Source organism: Bos grunniens, chromosome 22 (genome assembly GCF_055505025.1).
Source record: "Bos grunniens cultivar Pamir isolate PY7600 chromosome 22, Bosgru_T2T1.0, whole genome shotgun sequence".
Taxonomy (NCBI): domain Eukaryota; kingdom Metazoa; phylum Chordata; class Mammalia; order Artiodactyla; family Bovidae; genus Bos; species Bos grunniens.
Window position 1 is genome coordinate 46,519,896 of NC_141186.1, and position 21,716 is coordinate 46,541,611.

At 42.0% G+C, this 21,716-nt stretch overlaps 1 protein-coding gene across 6 annotated transcripts in view; it reads right to left on the minus strand.

Moving 5' to 3' along the window:
- Window positions 1-21,716, minus strand: part of CACNA2D3 (calcium voltage-gated channel auxiliary subunit alpha2delta 3) — a 900,680-nt gene that overhangs the window by 207,185 nt on the left and 671,779 nt on the right. For all 6 annotated transcript variants that reach the window (XR_015151529.1, XR_015151528.1, XM_086367461.1 and 3 more), the window contains 2 exons: window positions 5,972-6,043; window positions 4,642-4,722 (listed from right to left, as the gene is read on the minus strand). Coding sequence is in view for 4 of the 6 variants with exons in the window: in XM_086367461.1 (XP_086223587.1) it covers window positions 4,642-4,722; window positions 5,972-6,043 (153 nt within the window). In the remaining 2 variants the exon portion in view is untranslated. The remainder of the gene's footprint in view (window positions 1-4,641; window positions 4,723-5,971; window positions 6,044-21,716) is intronic.

The window sequence follows — 21,716 nt, forward strand, 5'->3', positions numbered from 1 at the left end:
GATTTCCACCATGGTCCTACCTGTTCTTTCTGCCTCAAAGCTTGGCCCCAACAAAGTTATCCTTCAGATTAATCAAAGTCAAAGGTAACTCTGACTCTGTTGTTCCCCTTTGTAAAACCCACTAAAGACCTCTTTTATGTGTAGAAAGTTAAAGTGAAAGTCTCTCAGTCATCTCTGACTCTTTGTGACCCCATGGACTACACAGTCCATGGAATTCTCCAGGCCGTAATACTGGAGTGGGTAGCCTTTCCCTTCTCCAAGTGATCTTCCCAACTCAGGGAGTGAACCCAGGTCTCCTGCATTGCAGGTGGATTCTTTAACAGCTGAGCCACAAGCAAAGCCCCAAGAAAACTGGAGTGGGTAGCCTGTCCTTTCTCTAGTGGATCTTCCTGATCCAGGAGTCAAACTGGGGTCTCCTGCATTGCAGGCAGATTCTTTACCAACTGAGCTAAGCCATCAGGGAAGCTCTCTTTCACTTTCATGTGTGAGACAGAATCTACGGGTCTATCCATCAGGTCTCCCTGGGGTCTGGCCCCTACCTACTTACCCAGCATTTCCTTCCTCCACTCATTGCCTCTCAAGAGCTCATGACAGCAACAATAAACCCCCTGCAGCTTTTTTCTCCCACTGAGACCTTTACTCAATGAATGCAAGCTGTCCAGAGCACTACTCCTTCCCACTTCTCCCCAGCTATGAGCTCAGCCTCATGATCTTCTCCTATAAACATGTCTCTCCTGTTGCGCCCTCCTTTCCATATCATGTCTCCATAAAACTCTGAGAATTTTTCCATTACTACCTTCACCTTAATGCATGAAAATGCCACACTTCCTTTTCTGCCCGCTTCTCAACCCTAGCTGGATGTCTTTCCTTCATCTGCCTTATTCTAGACACTCCCCCATCAGAATGGGCTCTCTGTGGGAAAGGAAGCCTTTCATTCATCTTTTGACTGTTCCAGCCTCTAGCATAATGTCTAGCACATGGCAGGTGCTCCAGTTAAGGTCTGCACGTATTTAAGATAGTCATCACTTTACCCAAATATTACCTCATTCATCTTTAAAATTTGAGCTAGAGTAAATATCGAACGTAAGCTGAAAAGGAGAAGCTGATTTGCTATGGGTGGTACATAGTCAGTCCTCCTCAAGCCTGTACCTGAGAAAGTCTTCTTGACATTCAGAAACTATCTGGTTAAAATCCTTCCCAGGAGAACAGTGAGAAAATAACATCAGAATGTTTTGTTGGTTCGTTGACTGCAAATGGATATAACCTAATGTAGATGGAAGAAGAGAAACTTAGCAAATCTCAAAACACATTCCCCATTCTGTGGATGAGTCTCTCAAAAAACCTAAAACTTGTAGATGGCAATGTCCAACATTTGCTTAGGGCCTCAAATCAATATACAGATGAAATCTCTAATTTTTGTTTCATCTGAAATACAACTAGCCATTCTGTCCATTCTGACATGCAGTCCCGTGCCGCAGTCAGAGAGCAGATGGGACACAAGGCCTCCCGGCACTTGGGGCTGCCAAAGGGGCCCCCATCCTGAAGCACGCTCTCCTGGTGGCCAGAGGCCTTGTGGTGCAAAAGCCTGGGGAAGGAGGTGCTTCCCTTCCAAGTGCAGAGAATCGGGACTAATGAAGTGAACCCAATTATAAAATGGCCCTTTACATTAACAGAGGCTGTGGTGTCTGGAAATTATTGCTGGGGTGTCTGGAATTCTTAATAAAAATTACAGGAAGTCTGATTGCTTGTGGGAAAATCTGTGAAGCTAATGGAAAAGAAAGAATTCTATCAATATCTTCTGGGAAAACCACACGAGCCAAGAGCTGACTCATCTTTACAAGGTGTTAATCAAGAGAAAAAGGTGTGATCTGCACTCTGATCCCTGGAGCTCTCCTCTCCTAGATGAGAGAGCCCCATTCACCCACGGTTCACTCCAGCTGCCATGGACACCTCTTCCCACAGCTCTGGTGGGGACCAGAGGAAGGGCAACTTAGGTTAAGGTATGCCACCTGGGTCTCTGGTTCCCAGACCCTTTGGGGAAAGCAGCCAATTTTCTGTAGCTGATCTTCTTCTTATCCCCTTATTACACTTTGTTTCCTTCATCATTTACTTGCTGAGTTATAACGAGAAATAATAAGAGTTATTTCACATATCTTCATCTAAAAATGGGACCAAGTGGTACTTGTTTCATGGGAGTGTAACGAGGATTCAGTGGGAACAGTGAATATAAAGCACTTTTACCATACTAAACACACAGTGAAAAGTTCAGTGAATGTCTTATTGTATTATTTTAGCTACTAATTTTTTTAATATATTTTAACTATTACTATTATTGTCCTTTATTGTTTCTTATGGCTCTAGGCTTCAGTTCAGTTCACTCAGTTGTGAACTCTTTGCAAGCCCATGGACTGCAGCATGCCAGGCTTCCCCCATCACCAACTCCCAGAGCTTGCTCAGACTCATGTCCATCAAGTCAGTGATGCCATCCAACCATCTCATCCTCTGTCGTCCCCTTCTCCCACCTTCAATCTTTTCCAGCATCAGGGTCTTTTCCAATGGGTCAGTTCTTCACATCAGGTGGCTAAAGTATTGGGGTTTCAGCTTCAGCATCAGTCCTCCCAATGAATATTCAGGACTGATTTCCTTTAGGATGGACTGGTTGGATCTCCTTGCAGTCCAAGGGACTCTCAAGAGTCTTCTCCAACACCACAGTTCAAAAGCATCAATTCTGCAGCACTCAGCTTTCTTTATGGTCCAACTCTCACATCCATATATGACTACTGGAAAAACACAGCCTTGACCGGATGGACCTATGTTTACAAAGTAATGTCTCTACTTTTTAATATGCTGTCTAGGTTGGTAATAGCTAAAAGCATGCACTGCTAGTTTGAGACTTGGCAAGATATTTAAATTTTCTGAGTCTCTTGTTTCTTTAGCCAAGGATAGCAGTGTCTACTGCATTAAGTGAGATAATGCTATAAAGATCTTAGTACATTGCCTAGTAGAAGAAGCTTTGAAAAACAAATTCACAGGGTAATTGTTACCATTTCCTATATGTTCTGGGCTCCCAAGGTGGCTCAGTGGTAAAGAATCCACCTGCCAGTGCAGGAGACATGCATCCCAGGGTCAGGAAGATCCCCTGGAGGAGGAAATAGCAACCCACTCCAGTATTCTTGCCTGAAGAATCCCATGGACAGAGAAGCCTGGTGAGCTATACAGTCCATGGGGTTGCAGAGTTAGACACAACGGAGTGACCAAGCACACACACACCTATATGTTCATCCTTTCTGGATTTACTGGGCATATATTAAATAGTGGCCCTGTATCTGGGCTTCTACATCTTATTTGATGCTAGAGGCTTAAGAGTGGTAAAGGTTGGATGCTCTTTCTTAAACAGTGAGCCAGCAATTCTGGGCCTCTAAGTCTAAGGATTTCAATAAGAGTAAAGTCCACTATCTTTATGGGCCTCAAATAGCTCCCTAACCCCCTGACTTTCCACCTCTAGGGAGCTAAACAGTTTTCAACATGTGCTTTTGTGAGTTTGGGTCAACCAGATGTCGTATTACACTCTGGAAACTGAACTCCAAATGGAAAAGCCCTTTTGGTGAAAGAACCCGGCTGTCAGAGCTCCAGGGTGATAGCAGGAAGAAAGACCTTTGTCATCTCAGTAAACCCAATCAGAAAATTTATTTTGTTAATGAGGCCACCTTTTGTAGCCTGGATACCTGATTTTAGCTTAGAGTTGATTTCCTTTGATTATGAAGGTAGCTTTCTAATTTGATCACCTAAATGGAATCAGCACATGGGAACAGACACACCTAAGAAGTTTCCTCTTCTAGGAGTGGATCAGGTTCTAAGGCCCATCTAGGAAGCACTGGGAAGAACCTGACCTTATGGGTTCTCTGAGAAGCCTGGGCCAAGAGGTAGAGGTGCAGCATGGGCTTCTGGAAAGTGGTGATGTGCTGATGTCCACAGCTAAGGGGAGCCTGAGAAGGCAGGGGTTCACACCTTGAGTCCGAACAGTCCCCTATGGATCTCACTCCTCAGCTCTCTATCCAATCTTCGCATGACATATTTTGCTTTCTTAGGAAAAACACCATACAGTGAAATGATTTCAGGTGGCATGTAGACCCTGTATTTAAGCTTTCCTACTGCACCCTCTCAACTGTCCCCAGAATTCAAAACAAACTTACACTTCTCTTACTGCCATACGTTTAATGTAGCACTAGGAAAGGAATATTAATTTGTACCCCATTACCTTTCAGGATAAAGGGAATATTTATTCAGTAGAAGCAGGGACCACTTTTATTTGTGCCTCATTGGGTTTCTGTTAAGAAGCAACAGATTTTAGGGGGTCCTCAGATTGGGGTAAGTCAAGACTGGCTTAGAAAATCATCAGAGGTGTAAGACCTGTATAGTCGTCCTGCAGACTTGTGTAGACTTTCACAGGCCCATACAAACCTGGGTGGGTGCATGTAGACCTAATCAGATCTTCCTGGACTGTTATTATTCTACCGAAACAAAACAACACAGAATCCGCTAGAAAGAGTGAGTTTCCTTCAAGCTTTTCTTGTCACTATGGCAGGCTGCGAGATTATCTCATGCATCTGGCTCTCGACTCTTAATTAAGCGATGCATTACCTTATATTTGGGGATAGTCTTCAGAAGTTCTTTCACTGGGACATCTGTGCCGACCACACCGAGAAGAATGCCTTTTGATCTCTATTGAAAAGAAACATTAAACAATAAAAACAACAGAATGTTAATTTGGCAGAATAAATATAATGTCCTGAAAAGTCACACACCATAGGCACTGTCTGGAGCCTTCTTCAAACTGAGAGAAATTGAAGCTTAATCCAGATTTGCAAGAGGTAACTTCTATTCCCCACCCAAAACATTCCTAGGACAGAATGGGAGCTTCTCAGGCCAAACATTGCCTATTATAACCCTCAACACACACCCTAAGAACCATTTCCTTTTCTCTCCTGAGAATTAAGAATCTGAAGAGGCCAAGGAGTTTCAATCATTAATCAGCTTCTCTTACAGAAACTTTTTACAGGAAACACTTAGCATGTTAACTATGTTCTCAATTTATACTGCCATCTGGCGCCCAGGAGAAAGAGACTAAATAGCCAGAGAAAGATGCAAAAACCCTAACATTTTTCCAAACAGTTGGAACCAAGGAATGGGGTAAAGGAATAGGCCTCTAGGGTTCCAGGTCCCAAGGTCAACGTGATGTGCTATACTTTCTGATGTCAGAAAGGGCCTTCTAGAATAAGATACACATTGCTACTATCCTGCCTGCTGTTTCACCCCAATGCAACTGCCCCCAGAACCTCAGGCCACGTTCCTATTTGGAAATAGGGTCTTTGTAGATGTACTTAATCAAGGATCTCAAAGTGAAATCATCCTGGATGCAGGATGGGGCCTGTATCCAACAATTTGTGTCTTTATAAGAGGAAAGGATACAGAGAAAAGCAGAGAAGAGGGCCGTGTGAAGACAGAGGTGGAGACTGGAGTGGGCAAGGAAGGAGTCTCCCCTACAATTGACTTCTTAATTTTAGACTTCTGGCCCCTAGAATTGTTAAAATACACGTCTATTGTAAGCCATCCCATCTGTAACACTTCACTGTCACAGCCCTGGGGATCTAATTCAAGGTTGGGACCTATAAATGAGAGTGAGATCATCCCATCACAATCAAGGATTCTTTCTGGAGATTTCCTTCCTCTGGTCATTTAAACACTTCAGTTTTGGAAAAGTGGTGCATACTGTAAAAAGATGCCTGCTTAAATTCCTCTCATCTATTCTTGATTTCATGATTCTAACAGCAGGATTAAAAGTGAGGAAAAATTATACATCCTCCATCCTTAAATTAAATAAGTAAATAAAGGTCACCAGAACTTGAGTCAGAGAGGGTCTGAGTTAACGACCCCCTTAGCATCAAGAAGGAAATCCAGTCACTGTACTCACAGTCTCATTCTGCTTACTAAACACAGGCATGGCGACCGTGGTCATCAGGACGGGGCCCTGATCATCAGCAAGCTGGATGGAGAAAGAAAAGCCGGTTACCTGAGAATAGTCTGGAAGAAACAGTGCCAGGGGCCATACCTTTTCACTGTCTCATCCCTTCCTGACCAGGGGCTGTTGGAAATGGACCAGTGTCCACTCAAGTCTTTATAGCTTAGGTGGGAGGACAATATTCCTCTACCTGGATGTGCTGATGAGGATCCTAGCTTCTTCTCACGGGTGGGGGAAACAATGATAGCTACCATCAGTCACTCCAGCTGATCTGTTTACTGCATTCAGCCATTTGAGTTCAAATAAAGCCCTGTTTGGATCCTAGTGATTCATTTTATTTTATTACTACAGATTGATTTTATCGTTTTACTTTACAGACTTTATGTTCAATATGTGCAATATTAATGCTTCTCCTTAATGCGGAAATTGAGGATCAGAAAGCATGAGCATAAGGGGTTTTATGAGTTGCCCCTGCTGCAAACAATGGAATCTGGAAGCATTTATTCTCCCCAAGGTAGCTGAGTCATGGCCCTTTTGAATCTCTACATATATCTGCATGCCAGTCCCAGATGGAAAACAAACAAAATGAAAAAATAACTTATCCATTTCATCCCTGAATCACTGGTAACTGAAGCTGAACATTCCTCCTGGAAGAACAACCCTTGAATTTGGCCCATAGTATACTTCTGTAACTCATTGAACTGCATACAAGTGCACGGAGACCCACCATCATATCTGTCTTTCACAACAGTGTCAGGAGAAAGGTATAAACCCCTACCTTGCTCTGTGAGCAAATGGGGAAACTGACTCTTAGATAACAGTAGGCTTTGGTCCAAGACAAACCTGGTTCTAGTTCTCAGCTTTGAATCTTTATCTAACCCTTCATGTTCTCATATAAAATAGCACCAACTATTCCTCAGCATTGTTGCCATGAAGATAAAATGTGAAACTGTCCATCAAAGTACTTGGCATCTGCAAGTGCTCAAAGGATGTTAGTTTCCTTTCCCTGCCTTCAAGATCACATGGCTAGCAAGTAGCAGAGTCTCCAGGAAGATTAAGGCATGTGGCACTGACGACAGGGACCAAAATTGGCCAAAATTGGCCAATCAGTAGGAGAGGTTTACTTCCTGGTTTCATAGTCTATTCAAGCTTCAAATAAAGCAACCTGTGAATGAGAATCCACTATCTTCAGGCTGGAGTGTTTTCTGATGTTTGGGCACTTTTGCGTCACTTTTAATTTCACAGAAAAGAAGGTGTTGTTCCCTCAGTCTTTTTTGAAAAGACTATTATAAGCAGACGATCCTGAAATCTAGAGGGTCCTATGGACTGAGGTCCCCATGGACTGGCAGGCCTCCTGAGAACAGGTCATTAAATTTGGTCAATATTTTACCAGTCTTCTTCCAATAGGTTATTTGAGCAATAGGACAGCATTTCTTGTGATGTAGTATGAAGAAGCGGCAGCATCTTCAGCATCTGAGTGCCCTGCTGCTGCTGCTGCTAAGTCGCTTCAGTCGTGTCCGACTCTGTGCGACCCCATAGACGGCAGCCCACCAGGCTCCCCCATCCCTGGGATTCTCCAGGCAAGAATACTGGAGTGGGTTGCCATTTTCTTCTCCAATGCATGAAAGTGAAAAGTCAAAGTGAATTCGCTCAGTCGTGTCCAACTCTTAGCGACCCCATGGACTGCAGCCTACCAGGCTCCTCTGTCCATGGGATTTTCCAGGAAGAGTATTGGAGTGGGGTGCCATTGCCTTCTCCAATCTGAGTGCCCTAAAAATGCATAATTTCAAACCTTCTCCAGATTCTCTGAATCTGAATCTTTATTCTAATAATTAGTATGCATATTAAAATTCAAGAAGCACTGTTAAAAGGAAATCCTTTCCACCATCAATAATGATGACAGTTGAAGAGAAACTTATATGAGTTGGGAAAACCCTTAACAGAGACAGAGAAAACCATGTTTTTATCCGTTTTACCTGTATGTCAAGATGGGCCTATTCCTCCATGACAAGCAAAACAATGCAAGAATCTCATGATCCCTCAAGGACTGGAAATTCATGATGTGACAGTAAATTTTATGTAGCAACCTGATTAGGCAATGGTCATTAGCTCAAACAACAGCGTAGATGCTGTAAATGTATTTTTTAAATGTAATTAACACTTAAAGTAGTTGACTTTAGAGATGGCCAAAATGATGGAGTAGGAAGACTCTGAAATCACCTCCTCCCGAGGACAAACCAAAATTACAACTACTTACAGGGCAATTATCTATGAGAACAACCTGAAGACTAGCAGAAAAGATTTTCTACAACTGAAGACATAAAGAAGGAACCACAGTGTGATGCATAGGAGGGGCGGAGTCGTGATAAAGTCGAGACCCACACATCCACGCCAGCATTTACAAATGGAGGAACACCATAACTGTCGAGGCACTCCCCAAGGAGCAAGTGGTCTGAGCTCCAGGCTCCTCAGCCCAGGGACCCTACACTGGGAAGTCAAGACCCCTGAACATGTGGCTTTGAAAATCAGCAGGACTTATCTTTAGAGGAGGCATGGAGTTATAGGACATGGAGATTCTGCTCTTAAAGAGCACTCGCAAAATCTCACACTTTTCAATTCCCAGCACAGAGGCAGTAATTTAAAAGAAACCTAAGTCAGACGTCTTACTTATCCTCGGAATCTAAAACACAAAACAAACAAGCTAAAATAAAAACAAATTCACAGATGAACAGACAGATGACTGCTGGAGGGGAGGGGTGGAGGGTGGGAATAAAATAGGTGAAGGGGTTTAAGAGATACAAACCTCCAGCGATAAAACAAGTAAGCCATGGGGATGTAATACACAACATAAGGAATGTGGTCAGTAATATAATAATTTTGTACAGGGACAGATGGTTACTAGACATAGTGATGATCATTTCATAATGTTTGCAAATGTCAAATCACTATGTAGTACATCTGAAACTAAGATAATATTATAGGTCAACTATATTTCAATAAAAACTCAGTAGACTTTGATAAAGCAGATTACTCTCCATAATCTGTGTGTGTTTTAGTCAATCAGTCAAGGACTTAAGACAAAAACAGTTTTCCCAAGGAAAACGGAAGGAATTTTTCCCAAGGAAGAAGGAACTCTTCTTCCAGACTGTCTTGAGACCCAACACTGTAAAACCCCATTCTGCTGGAATTTCCAGCCTGCCGACCTGCCCTACAGTGTTCAGATGTGTCAGTCCCCAGCGCGTATGTAGGTGGCAGTTGCTTAAAATCTCTCCCTCCCCCTCTCTCCTTGTGTGTGTACTTATCTTACATTTAAGGGAAAAACATACACACACATCGCTTATGGTTTTCTTTCTCTGGAGAATCAGGAGTAATACACATTTAATCATGTAATCTATTATTTGCGGCGGCCTAATTTTGGTACTAGTATAAATAAACAAACTATATATAATATTAATAACCAAATAATATTAACTATGAGATAATGCTGACAATCACTGTTGCAGGAACCAAGGCAACCAGTATATAACAGTTTCTGGAACCATGGTTCCAATACCTTGCTAAATATACTTAAAGTATACTATGGCCAACAAGGGGGGCATGCAATGCCATTTTCAAAGGCAGAACCAAGCCACGATGAATAATTCCCCCAGAATCAGAAACCTTCCCACATTCTGACTCCTTGAGTAAACCTTAATGCTACACAGAAAACTGATTTGAACTGATCCATAACCCTGGGTAACTTCCACTCTGGAGCTCAAATCAAAATTTCAAGCAATGCCAATATGTACCATGGATGAAGTAAAAACATAGCCACTGACAATAATGAGAAATGAAACTTTTTCCTGCAAACAGTAAAAATCAGTTATAAGTCACTGGTAATTGTCCTGGCCCAAATGCAAGATCAGGGGAAACTAACTTCTAAATATTAAGCCAGGATATAGTATCAACTTCATTCAGGGGCTAATTCCAAATATAATTAATGTACCATTACTTAAATTAAAAAAAAAAAAACCATAATACTGCATTTGCACAGAAACCATTCATTTTTAAACAGCCACAGGTAAACAAAGGAGATGCAGTGGGCTCAGTCTAGCCACTGCTATGAGCTCACATGCGCCTCTTTCAGGGACCGTTCTGGCTCAGATGTGCATTGGTTTGGCCAGAACCCTAACCTGTAGTCCTTCCGATCATACACCAACTCATCAGTATGGCCATGAGGGCTGGCAGCACTCCGGAAATAACACTTGCACAGCGTGAAGATGCTCTTCTGCACCCACCAGTTCCACCTTTCCTACTCTCCAGTGGGTCTGGGTTCTGCGAACCTTAAACATTTCGTGGAGAAGGAACATCAAATTGAAAGTTAATATGCACAGTAAGCACCTTTCGATTGAGAGGCATTCTGTACTCCTGCCACAGGAAAAAGCAGCTTGTGGCAAAAGGTTTTTTTCTCAAGACCACCCATCAAGAGTTACGCAGCCAACCACAGCCAGACACCCTCTGTCCCCACACCACACTAGAGGGTCCCTGCTTTTCTGTGGCTCCCTAACCTGTAAAGGCCACTGAGGCAAGAACACTGCCTATGATTCATAGACACGTCTTCCAAGAAAAATGCAGACATAAAGTCAACATTCATTTTCCAAGGTTAGGAATGGGAGAGGGGGGTCGCAATGGTCCATCTGGGCAAAATCCCATTAACTGAAGTCCAAGTGTGAATCCCAAAATGAACTGCCATTCAATTACACTTGCCCAGGCTTTGAACAGGCCTCTGAAATGCTTGGTTGTGGTATTCAGCTGTATAAAAAGTGTATATTATTCCATATCCTTCATTTCCTATGCTACATAATGGAGACCATTCTGGTATCAAAGGAAATGATGAATAATAATACCGAACATCTGGTTTATAAAACACAAACTTGCTCAACAGATTGACTGCTTCCTGTCAGCTTCCCAAGTTAATCATGCATGTGGGCTCATATGAATATGCATTTAGATTCATGTGCGAGGTACATGCAGTGATGCCAGGCTTCTCCTCCTAAGGCCTGATTAGTTTCCCACTAACGGCTGTAGGGTGCGGCCCAGATAGGATAACAGCAGCGGGTTTGTGGTCTACCGATTCTGCTGCAGGTCTAGTCATTATTATTCATCGATTCCCTTGATAAACATTCCCTGAGCATCAGCTATGTGCCAAGTTTCATGCCACGTGCTGGGAAGACAACCAGGGATAAGACACAGGTCTTAGCCCTGAGGAACCACAAGTCCACCAGCAGGGACAGGAAAGAATGGGGCAGAAAGGGGAGAGCTGGCTGGGCCAGGCACACTGGCTCCCATTACATGAGCAGAAGGCTGTCTTCTTCATGACCAGCCCAAACAAAAATAAAAATACTCTTCCGGCCTTCTTGGACCAATTCAGAAGCTTTCTGAAAACCAGGTTAACAACACTAGCAACAAGTTATCTGCTGCACAGCAATTTCATCAATTACTTTACTTAAGAATATTTGCAAATGGAACAATGCAGGGTAGACCTTTTGAAAAAATTGCCTAGCACTTCTTTTTTTCTTCTGTTTGCAAATACCAACCCCGTCCTTTAGGGAAATATTCTTCAGCCTTTCCATACACAGTGTTTTATTGACAGTTAACTTCTCCCACCCTGCACATGTGGCTGGGCATCCAACTCAGGCTGTGCCAACCACAGCCCTTCACATGCACACACACACACACACACACTCACTCAACTCTCTCTCTCTGCCCAGGTCACACTGATTGCTTTATTAATTAGACACATGGACTCAAAGTAGGCTATTTGGGGACTTTTCCTTTTTTCCATCTGGAGTGAATAAGAAAAACTCTCTACACTGCTTTGTGTGTGGTTTTAGGAATGTAAGCCTGATAGCCATATCCCCTCTTCACAGAGAAGCAATTGAGAAAATAAAGTCAACCCAGAAAGATGAGGAGAGATGAGCGTGTGTGTGTGTATGTGTATGTGTGTGTGTAATGAGGGAAAAGCAGAAGGAGAGGGAGGGAGGGAGGAAGGGGGATAGGATGGGAAGCTACCAGTCCTAAAAGCCTTCAACCCTAAGATCAACTCCATCCATGCTTTCTTCTATTGGGATAAATTGAGGCAGTTTTTTCTCTTTGCCCAAAAGGACATGCACTGGACTTGTGACTTTTCAAGGACATCTGCTATGTTGCCTTCTTTCACGTCTCCATTCAGAGGATGCTTGCTAGGGCCAGTGGCAGAATTCTCTGTTCATCCTGTAGCTGGAGGGCCCTGGTGATGAGTGCCAAGCCCCAGAGAAAGGAGGTAAGCGGGACTCCTGGCTCTGAGAAGGCATCTGAGTGAGTCAAGGGCGTCAGGCTCGGCAGCTCATTTGAGGGTTGCCAGGTGGTTTTCAGCAGAGCCTCCTGCCATCTGCTCAGCCCTGGAGGTTTGGGCCAAGAGAGAAGGTTGTGCACAAGTGGGGAACTCAGTTTGGGAGGAGAATGGCCCTAAGCCAAGAACAAAGGCCTTCTCTCCACAAATATCATATTTCTTCTATCCTTTCTCCTATGTTTATACGTTTTACTTTCTTATTAAAGTTGATCAGCATATTGACTGTTAATAAAATACATCATACAAATGTATAACATAATACAGAAATACTTTATATATGTGTGTATATAATTTGTGAGTACACAGCTGCATCTCTTGTCTTCCTTCCAACACCTAGCATGACATGAACTTGCACTCCAGAAAAAGACACTGCCACCATCTAGAGGCACTCAGGGTGAATTGCAGGCACAAGGTCCTGGGCAATAAACCATTTACAGGCCTTACCAATAAAAACGCATTTAAATTGTAACCAGTGTCACTTAGTTTCCCATCAAACTGATATCAACTATTACTTCTGCCAATAACCTTTGGGGGAAATATGCAGCTGTGTACATCTTTAAATATCAGATGAAACATTTTGAAAGGAGAACCACTGATTCTTAAAAAAAAAAATAGTGTTCATGATCTGAGAACATGATGGGAGTATGCAGGAAAAGGGAGGGTTCTTTCCCACCCACTTTCTCAAACACATATTTAAAGATGGCAGATGTCATCCATGTTCTCCAGTTTCCACACCCCATGGTGAACAGAAAGCTGGAGAGTAGAAAGTTAACAGAATAACACTCTGTACAAATTAGTTGGTGAGATAGCACTAAGGAGAAGGTCATGGAAACATAGATCTAGTAAAGAGGACATGTGTAGAGTATGGAGATATATAGAGTCCCTCCCACCCACCCCTCTGCCCCCACCGCACACACAGAGAAGATCCCTGGACCTTTCCACCTTTCCCAGACCAAAAAGGTGCTCTGCTTATTTCCCCTCCCCAGAATGTCCCTCTCTTTCTACCATCACAACATCCCTTATCGTCAATGTGAATAGAAGTAGCAGGGTAAGAACCTGGTAAGAACCATACTCAGTGATCTGTCTTAAATTTCTGTACTGGGTATACACAGAAGGACCTTTTCTTAGGAGAAACATATAGGCCCTCGTCAGAGGTAGAACATACGTGAAAAGCCACTGAAACACAGAAACTAAATCCTATTGGTGTATTTTTAAGCCTGAAAAGGAATCTCAGTATCAATCCACACTGTCTGCTTGGCTAATATTAACATTATCTGACTCTGGTTGTGAATTTTAGACTGCCACAGCTATTAGTGATGATCATGAAATTTGCTGGCTGTTTCAACACTGGCTGATTTTAAACAAGAGGATTTACATACACAGGCACAGTTAAAAATTAATTTACTCAATAATCTAAGAAGTCATTTTGAAATGAGAAGGGAAAGCAAGTATAGCTTGCTTCAGCAATAAAACCAAAAGATTCTTAAATCACTACTCTGTGTGTGTATCTTTAAGTGCTTTCTAAAGAATCTCTCTCTTTTCTGTATGATTGAAAATTTTAATAAAAAGAACATTCCATAAATTCTCACTTACAGAAAACATTTTATAAATAAAACCATTGAGTAGAATATGCTTGAAATGAATATTAATGTCTTAAACTAAGTAAAACAAATAAATAATAATAATCCTACTTAAATCCCTTTTTCCATAAAGATCAAAATAGTCCTTTATACAAACCATGGTAATACTCTGATATGGAAATGCTATCAGAATAACTTTTTATAGTCTAGGTTAAACATATTTGATTATCAGTATTTTGGATATTTTTTATAACAAGCTATTTAGAAAAAGCAAGGATTGTTATTTTTAATTGAGTTGATTCTTTCAGTGTAAGCAATATGAATTGTCTTTTATAATACTACTCAGATGATTTGTTTTCCTTTTAAAATCTAGACAAATTAAGAACACCAACCACTGTCTAGACTCCCATTTTGTACTGGCATTTTTTCAATATTCTTGTAAAATGCCTGAACCCTAAATAACTTAAGGCATTAAGAAAGTAGCAGTGAAAAATAATAAAGAAGCAGCAAACCTTCTAAGTAATATTTCCACCTTGCTTTGCATTTGATTGTCTTAATTGTCATAACTCAATCCTTGAAATGCTACATAAATGACACAATGCTTTTAAGCCAAGACTTTTCCTCTTTTTACAGAATCATTATTACCTTCATCTGAGATCTGGAGATTCTGAATTTCTATGGGATTCACTGTATTTTAAGTTGCCTAAATATAAAAGTAAACAGATTTCCCTCTTTGAACTTTAACTGCATCTTGTATGAACTAAAATGTTGAATTTGTTTGTTCTCTTTTTCTCTTTTTAACAACCTGAGGACAACTTTGTGAATGATAATGCTAGATACTGTTAGAACATCTGAATGAGAATCTCAAAATAACTTTTTTCTAATAAAGTTATCTCTACTCAGGAAAATTTTTTTGCTCTTTCTCCCCCCACCCAACCCCGCCCCAGTGTTTCAAAGATCTAAGTCATTAAGCAGGGACTACATTTTATGGGTAAACATCTAGACAGGAAGGATGCAGTCTTTGACCAGGGACATATATATAAGCAAACTCATGCACAAGAGAATATTACAGAGTAACATATCTGAAAGCTATCTTAGGGCACTGCTTTACAGTATACAACAGGCTTATTTCAGGAATCCTCAAAATAAGGAAACAGGAATTATTAGGGGCATTGGATTTTGGCTAATATTCATGATCAGCTATGCCACATAACTGAACACCACCGCCCTTCCCCACCCCCCAACTGTGGCCAAAGATTTGTATTTTTACAAACATGGCTTAGACGTCTCCCTAATGCCTGAAAACACAGCCAACAGTCAGGGCTTCAAGGCCCTGGGACAAACTCTTTCCCCTGTTTAAAGACCCCCTGAAATGCTGCTTCCTCCATAAAACCTTCCCTAACAAAGTGGAAATGGGAAACATATGTTCTCAAACTTCACTTGTTGTTCAGTCGCTTAGTCGTGTCCAACTCTTTGCGACCCCATGGACTGCAGCACACAAGACCTCCCTGTCCTTCACTATCTCCCAGAGTTTGCTCAAGCTTATTGCCATTGAGTTGGTTATGCCATACAACCATCTTGTCCTCTGTCACCTCCTTCTTCTCCTGCTCTCAATCTTTCCCACCATCAGGGTCTTTTCCAGTGAGTCAGCTCTTTGTATCAAGTGACCAAATTATGGGAGATTCAGTTTCAGCATCACTCCTTCCAATGAATATTTCTGATTTAGGATTAACTGGTTAGATCTCCTAACCAGTTAATTAACTGGTTAGGACTTTCAAGAGTCTTCTCTGGCACAATTTGAAAGCATCGATTCTTCGGCACTCAGCCTTCTTTATGGTCCAACTCTCACATCAGTACATAACTACTGGAAAAACCATAGCTTTGACTATACAGACCTTCATTGGCAAAGTGATGTCTCTGCTTTTTAAAATGCTGTCTAGGTTTGTCATAGCGTTCCTTCCAAGGAGCAAGCATCTTTTAATTTCATGGCTGCAGTCACAGTCCACAGTGATTTTAGAGCCCAAGAAAATAAAATCTGACACTGCTTCCACTTTCTCTCCAACTATTTGCCATGAAGTGATGGGAATGGATGCCAGGATCTTAAGTTTTTGAATGTTGAATTTTAAGACAGTTTTTTCACTCTCCTCTTTCACTCTCATCAAAAGGCTCTTTAGTTCCTCTTTGCTTTCTGCCATTCAGTTCAGTTCAGTTCAGTCGCTCAGTCATGTCTGACTCTTTGTGACCCCATGAACCGCAGCAAGCCAGGCCTCCCTGTCCATCACTAACTCCTGGAGTCCACACAAACCCATGTCCATCAAGTTGGTGATTCCATCCAACTATCTCATCCTCTGTCTTCCCCTTCTCCTCCTGCCCTCAATCTTTCCCAGCATCAGGGTCTTTTCAAATGAGTCAGCTCTTCGCATCAGGTGGCCAAAGTATTGGAGTTTCAGCTTCAACATCAGTCCTTCCAATGAACACCCAAGACTGATCTCCTTTAGAATGGACTGGTTGGATCTCCTTGCAGTCCAAGGGACTCTCAAGAGTCTTCTCCAATACCACAGTTCAAAAGCATCAATTCTTCAGCACTCAGCTTTCTTCACAGTCCAACTCTCACATCCATACATGACCACTGGAAAAACCATAGCCTTGACTAGATGGACCTTTGTTGGCAAAGTAATGTCTCTGCTTTTGAATATGCCATCTAGGTTGGTCATAACTTTCCTTCCAAGGAGTAAGCGTCTTTTAATTTCATGGCTGAAATCACCATCTGCAGTGATTTTGGAGCCCCCAAAAATAAAGTCTGACACTGTTTCCACTGTTTCCCCATCTATTTCCCATGAAGTGATGGGACCAGATGCCATGATCTTCGTTTTCTGAATGTTGAGCTTTAAGCCAACTTTTTCACTCTTCTCTTTTACCTTCCTCAAGAGGCTCTTTAGCTCCTCTTCACTTTCTGCCATAAGGGTGGTGTCATCTGCATATCTGAGGTTATTGATATTTCTCCCGGTAATCTTGATTCTAGCTTGTGCTTCTTCCAGCCCAGCGTTTCTCATGATGTACTCTGCATAGAAGTTAAATAAGCAGGGTGACAATATACAGCCTTGACATACTCCTTTTCCTATTTGGAACCAGTCTGTTGTTCCATGTCCAGTTCTAACTGTTGCTTCCTGACCTGCATACAGGTTTCTCAAGAGGCAGGTCAGGTGGTCTGGTATTCCCATCTCTTTCAGGATTTTCCACAGTTTATTGTGATCCACACAGTCAAAGGCTTTGGCATAGTCAATAAAGCAGAAATAGATGTTTTTCTGGAACTCTCTTGCTTTTTTAATGATCTAGTGGATGCTGGATTTCTGCCATTAGGCTGGTATCATCTGCATATTTGAGACTGTTGTTATTTTTCCCAGCAATCTTGATTCCAGCTTGTGATTCACCCAGTCCAGCATTTCACATGATGCATATAAGGTAAATAAGCAGGTTGACAATAGACAACCTTGATGTACTCTTTTTCCAATTTTAAACCAGTCCATTGTTCCATGTATAGTTCTAACTATTGCTTCTTGACCTGCATACAGGTTTCTCAGGGGACAGGTATGTTGATTGGGTATTCCCATCTCTTTAACAAGTTTTCAGTTTGTTGTGATTCATACAGTCAAAGTTTTTCACGTAGTCAATGAAGTAGATGTTTTTCTGAAATTCCCTTGCTTTCTCTCGGATCCAACAGATGTTGGCAATTTGGCCTCTGGTTCCTCTGCCTTTTCTAAATCCAGCTTGTACATCTGGATGTTCTCAGTTCACATCCTGTTGAAGCTTAGCTTGAAGGATTTTGAGCATTACCTTCCTAGCATGTGAAGTGAGCACAACTGTATGGCAGTTTGTACATTTTTTGGTACTGCCCTTCTTTGGGATTGGAATGAAAACTGACCTTTTACAGTATGGCTACTGCTGAGTTTTCCAAATTTGCTGACATACTGAGTGCAGCACTTTAACAGCATCATCTTTTAGGATCTGAAAAAGTAGAGCTGGATTTCCATCACTTCCAGTAGCTTTGTTTGTAGTAATGGTTCCTAAGGTTCACTTGACTTCGCACTTCAGGATGTCTGGCTCTAAGTGAATGATCACACCATCATGGTTATCTAGGTCATTATGACCTACCTTTTTCATATAGTTCTTCTATGTATTATTGCCAGCTCTTCTTAATCTCTTCTGCTTCTGTCAGGTCCTTACCATTTCTGTCCTTTATTGTGACCATCTTTGCATGAAATGTTCCCTTCATATCTCCAGTTTTCTTGAAGAGATCTCCAGTCTCTTCCATTCTTTTGTTTCCCTTTATTTCTTTGCACTGTTCACTTAGTAGGCTTTCTTACTCAACTGAATGCAGAGTTTCAGAGAATAGCAAGGAGAGAAAAGAAAGTCTTCAAACTTCACCACAAAAATAATCATAAAAGCAACCTAAGATATAATCTAAGACCAAATTCGTGCTAACGGTTAATACAGCAAAGTCACTGAACTCCAGGGCTGGAAGCAAAGCTGGGGTTTCTGTGGAGCCTGTGAACTCTAAGGGCAGAGGCTGGGAATGGTTCCTCTCTTTATCCACAGAAAGGCACAGGGAGCCTGGTATGTAAGAATCTCTCAGCAAATGATCCTTGAATGAATTTATTCTAATCCTGACCTTTTATTTATTTTATAAATGAAGCTCAGAGAGGAGAATGAGTCACTGAGAATTGGTACTGGAATCTGAACACGACTCTGGGCTAGCATTATCCATTTTATATTGTGCATCCTCTACTTGCTCTTGCCATCTTCTCTTAGGGTATCTTGCCTGCGATAATGAAGTCAAACTCAGACTGTAATGAGGGTCTGGGAGGCTGGTACCTGTATGCTGTTGCTGCTGATAGGGGCAAAAGTTTTATGACAGCACAGAGGTAAGGGGATCAGATCAGATCAGATCAGATCAGTCGCTCAGTTGTGTCCAACTCTTTGCGACCCCATGAATCGCAGCACGCCAGGCCTCTCTGTCCATCACCAACGCCCGGAGTTCACTCAGACTCACGTCCATCAAGTCAGGGATGCCATCCAACCATCTCATCCTCTGTCGTCCCCTTCTCCTCCTGCCCCTAATCCCTCCCAGCATCAGGGTCTTTTCCAATGAATTAACTCTTCGCATGAGGTGGCCAAAGTACTGGAGTTTCAGCTTTAGCATCATTCCTTCCAAAGAAATCCCAGGGCTGATCTCCTTCAGAATGGACTGGTTGGATCTCCTTGCAGTCCAAGGGACTCTCAAGAGTCTTCTCCAACACCACAGTCCAAAAGCATCAATTCTTCAGCACTCAGCTTTCTTCACAGTCCAACTCTCACATCCATACATGACCACTGGAAAAACCATAGCCTTGACTAGATGGACCTTTGTTGGCAAAGTAATGTCTCTGCTTTTCCATATGCTATCTAGGTTGGTCATAACTTTCCTTCCAAGGAGTAAACGTCTTTTAATTTCATGGCGGAAATCACCATCTGCAGTGATTTTGGAGCCCCCAAAAATAAAGTCTGACACTGTTTCTACTGTTTCCCCATCTATTTCCCATGAAGTGATGGGACCAGATGCCATGATCTTCGTTTTCTGAATGTTGAGCTTTAAGCCAACTTTTTCACTCTCCTCTTTCACTTTCATCAAGAGGCTCTTTAGTTCTTCTTCCCTTTCTGCCATAAGGGTGGTGTCATCTGCATATCTGAGGTGATTGATATTTCTCCCGGCAGTCTTGATTCCAGCTTGTGTTTCTTCCAGCCCAGCATTTCTCATGATGTACTCTGCATAGAAGTTAAATAAGCAGGGTGACAATATACAGCCTTGACGAACTCCTCTTCCTATTTGGAACCAGTCTGTTGTTCCATGTCCAGTTCTAACTGTTGCTTCCTGACCTGCATACAGGTTTCTCAAGAGGCAGGTCAGGTGGTCTGGTATTCCCATCTCTTTCAGGATTTTCCACAGTTTATTGTGATCCACACAGTCAAAGGCTTTGGCATAGTCAATAAAGCAGAAATAGATGTTTTTCTGGAACTCTCTTGCTTTTTCTATGATCCAGCGGATGTTGGCAATTTGATCTCTGGTTCCTCTGCCTTTTCTAAAACCAGCTTGAACATCAGGAAGTTCACAGTTCACATGTTGCTGAAGCCTGGCTTGGAGAATTTTGAGCATTACTTTACTAGCGTGTGAGATGAGTGCAATTGTGCAGTAGTTTGAGCATTCTTTGGCATTGCCTTTCTTTGGGATTGGAATGAAAACTGACCTTTTCCAGTCCTGTGGCCACTGCTGAACTTTCCAAATTTGCTGGCATATTGAGTGCAGCACTTTCACAGCATCATCTTTCAGGATTTGGAATAGCTCAACTGGAATTCCATCACCTCCACTAGCTTTGTTTGTAGTGAGGTAAGGGGAAAGGACTTTTAAAAAATAGTTTAGCTGAAGCCTATGATTTCCTTGGAAAGAAACACAGAGAGGAGAAATGAGCTACAGAAGCAAATAGGCCTGAATTATCTCTGAACAAATAACTCAAAATTGTTGAGTCATTTTGTATTTATTCATCCTTCCATCTATCCATCCACCTATTCACCCAGTGATGTTTTACTTCCAAACTTGTCTTGCTATTACTGAACCCTGCTTTAAACATTTAACATCTGTATAGCACTAAATTTAACCCTGGTGAAGTGTCTACAAGCCATCTTACAGTTGAGTCAATTAAAGATAAAGGGGAAGGTACCTTGCTCTAGGTCACAAAAGGCAGGAGGGTGCAGATTTGTGCCTTGGCCTACCTGAAACTACAGTCCCTGAGCAAATCATTCTACCCTCAGCCTCCTGTTTTCAGGGTACAAAGACAAATGATATGTTTTGCCTTAAGGATCTTGGACTGTGGTAAAAGAGGCAACCAAGCAACTCATCTCTAAAAGGAGTAACTCCAAGAGTTTGGGGGAGGATTAAATAGAATTATGGATGTAAAGCACCTAATACAGTGCCTGACACATCCAATAAGTGCAACTGATCTCATAACAACCATGCTAGGTTAGGGAGAGAAGTCCTTAAGCTTCTCTGAAATCCATCCACTGCTCTCCCAAACTTGAACGTCATCTATCTCTGCATTCAAATTACATATACAAAATTAAAAAAAAAAATTTCTCCTTTATCCCATGACTTAGATAACATGCTTTAGAAAGTAGTTCAAGGTGGTGGTAGTTGGCACTGCAAATATTAAAGAAGGTAGGGAATGATGCACAATGGGAAGGAAATTGTTAGAGAGGAAGGAGGTCAGGAACGAAAGGAGAGATGCTTCAGAAGCACCCAGCCAAATCATCTAATGTGTCCCAGCCCTGGGCAAACAAGGATGGGTCCAATCCAAGCACACAGGGCTCATGATTCAGCGAGTGGTTCAGTTCCATTAGTCATTTCTGGAAAAAGAAAGTCCATACCATGGCATTAGTCCTTTGCCTGACATTTTTCTACCTCATGAAACTAGGATGGGTTTTCCAAAATCCTTCCAGCTAATTTGAAGGGATAAACATCTAACTTTCTGCTTTTGGACTTCTCAGTAGTTTTGCTGTACATGATTGCACAATTGCTCCAGTTTACCCCAGAGGGTCATTTCAGTTGAATCCTTTGGCACGAGATGTGTGGAAGCTTGTACAGAGCCATCCCTCCAGTTCTCACGGAACTGGGCTGTATTGGATATATACCCATTAATTGGGGGTGTGACCTGGGACT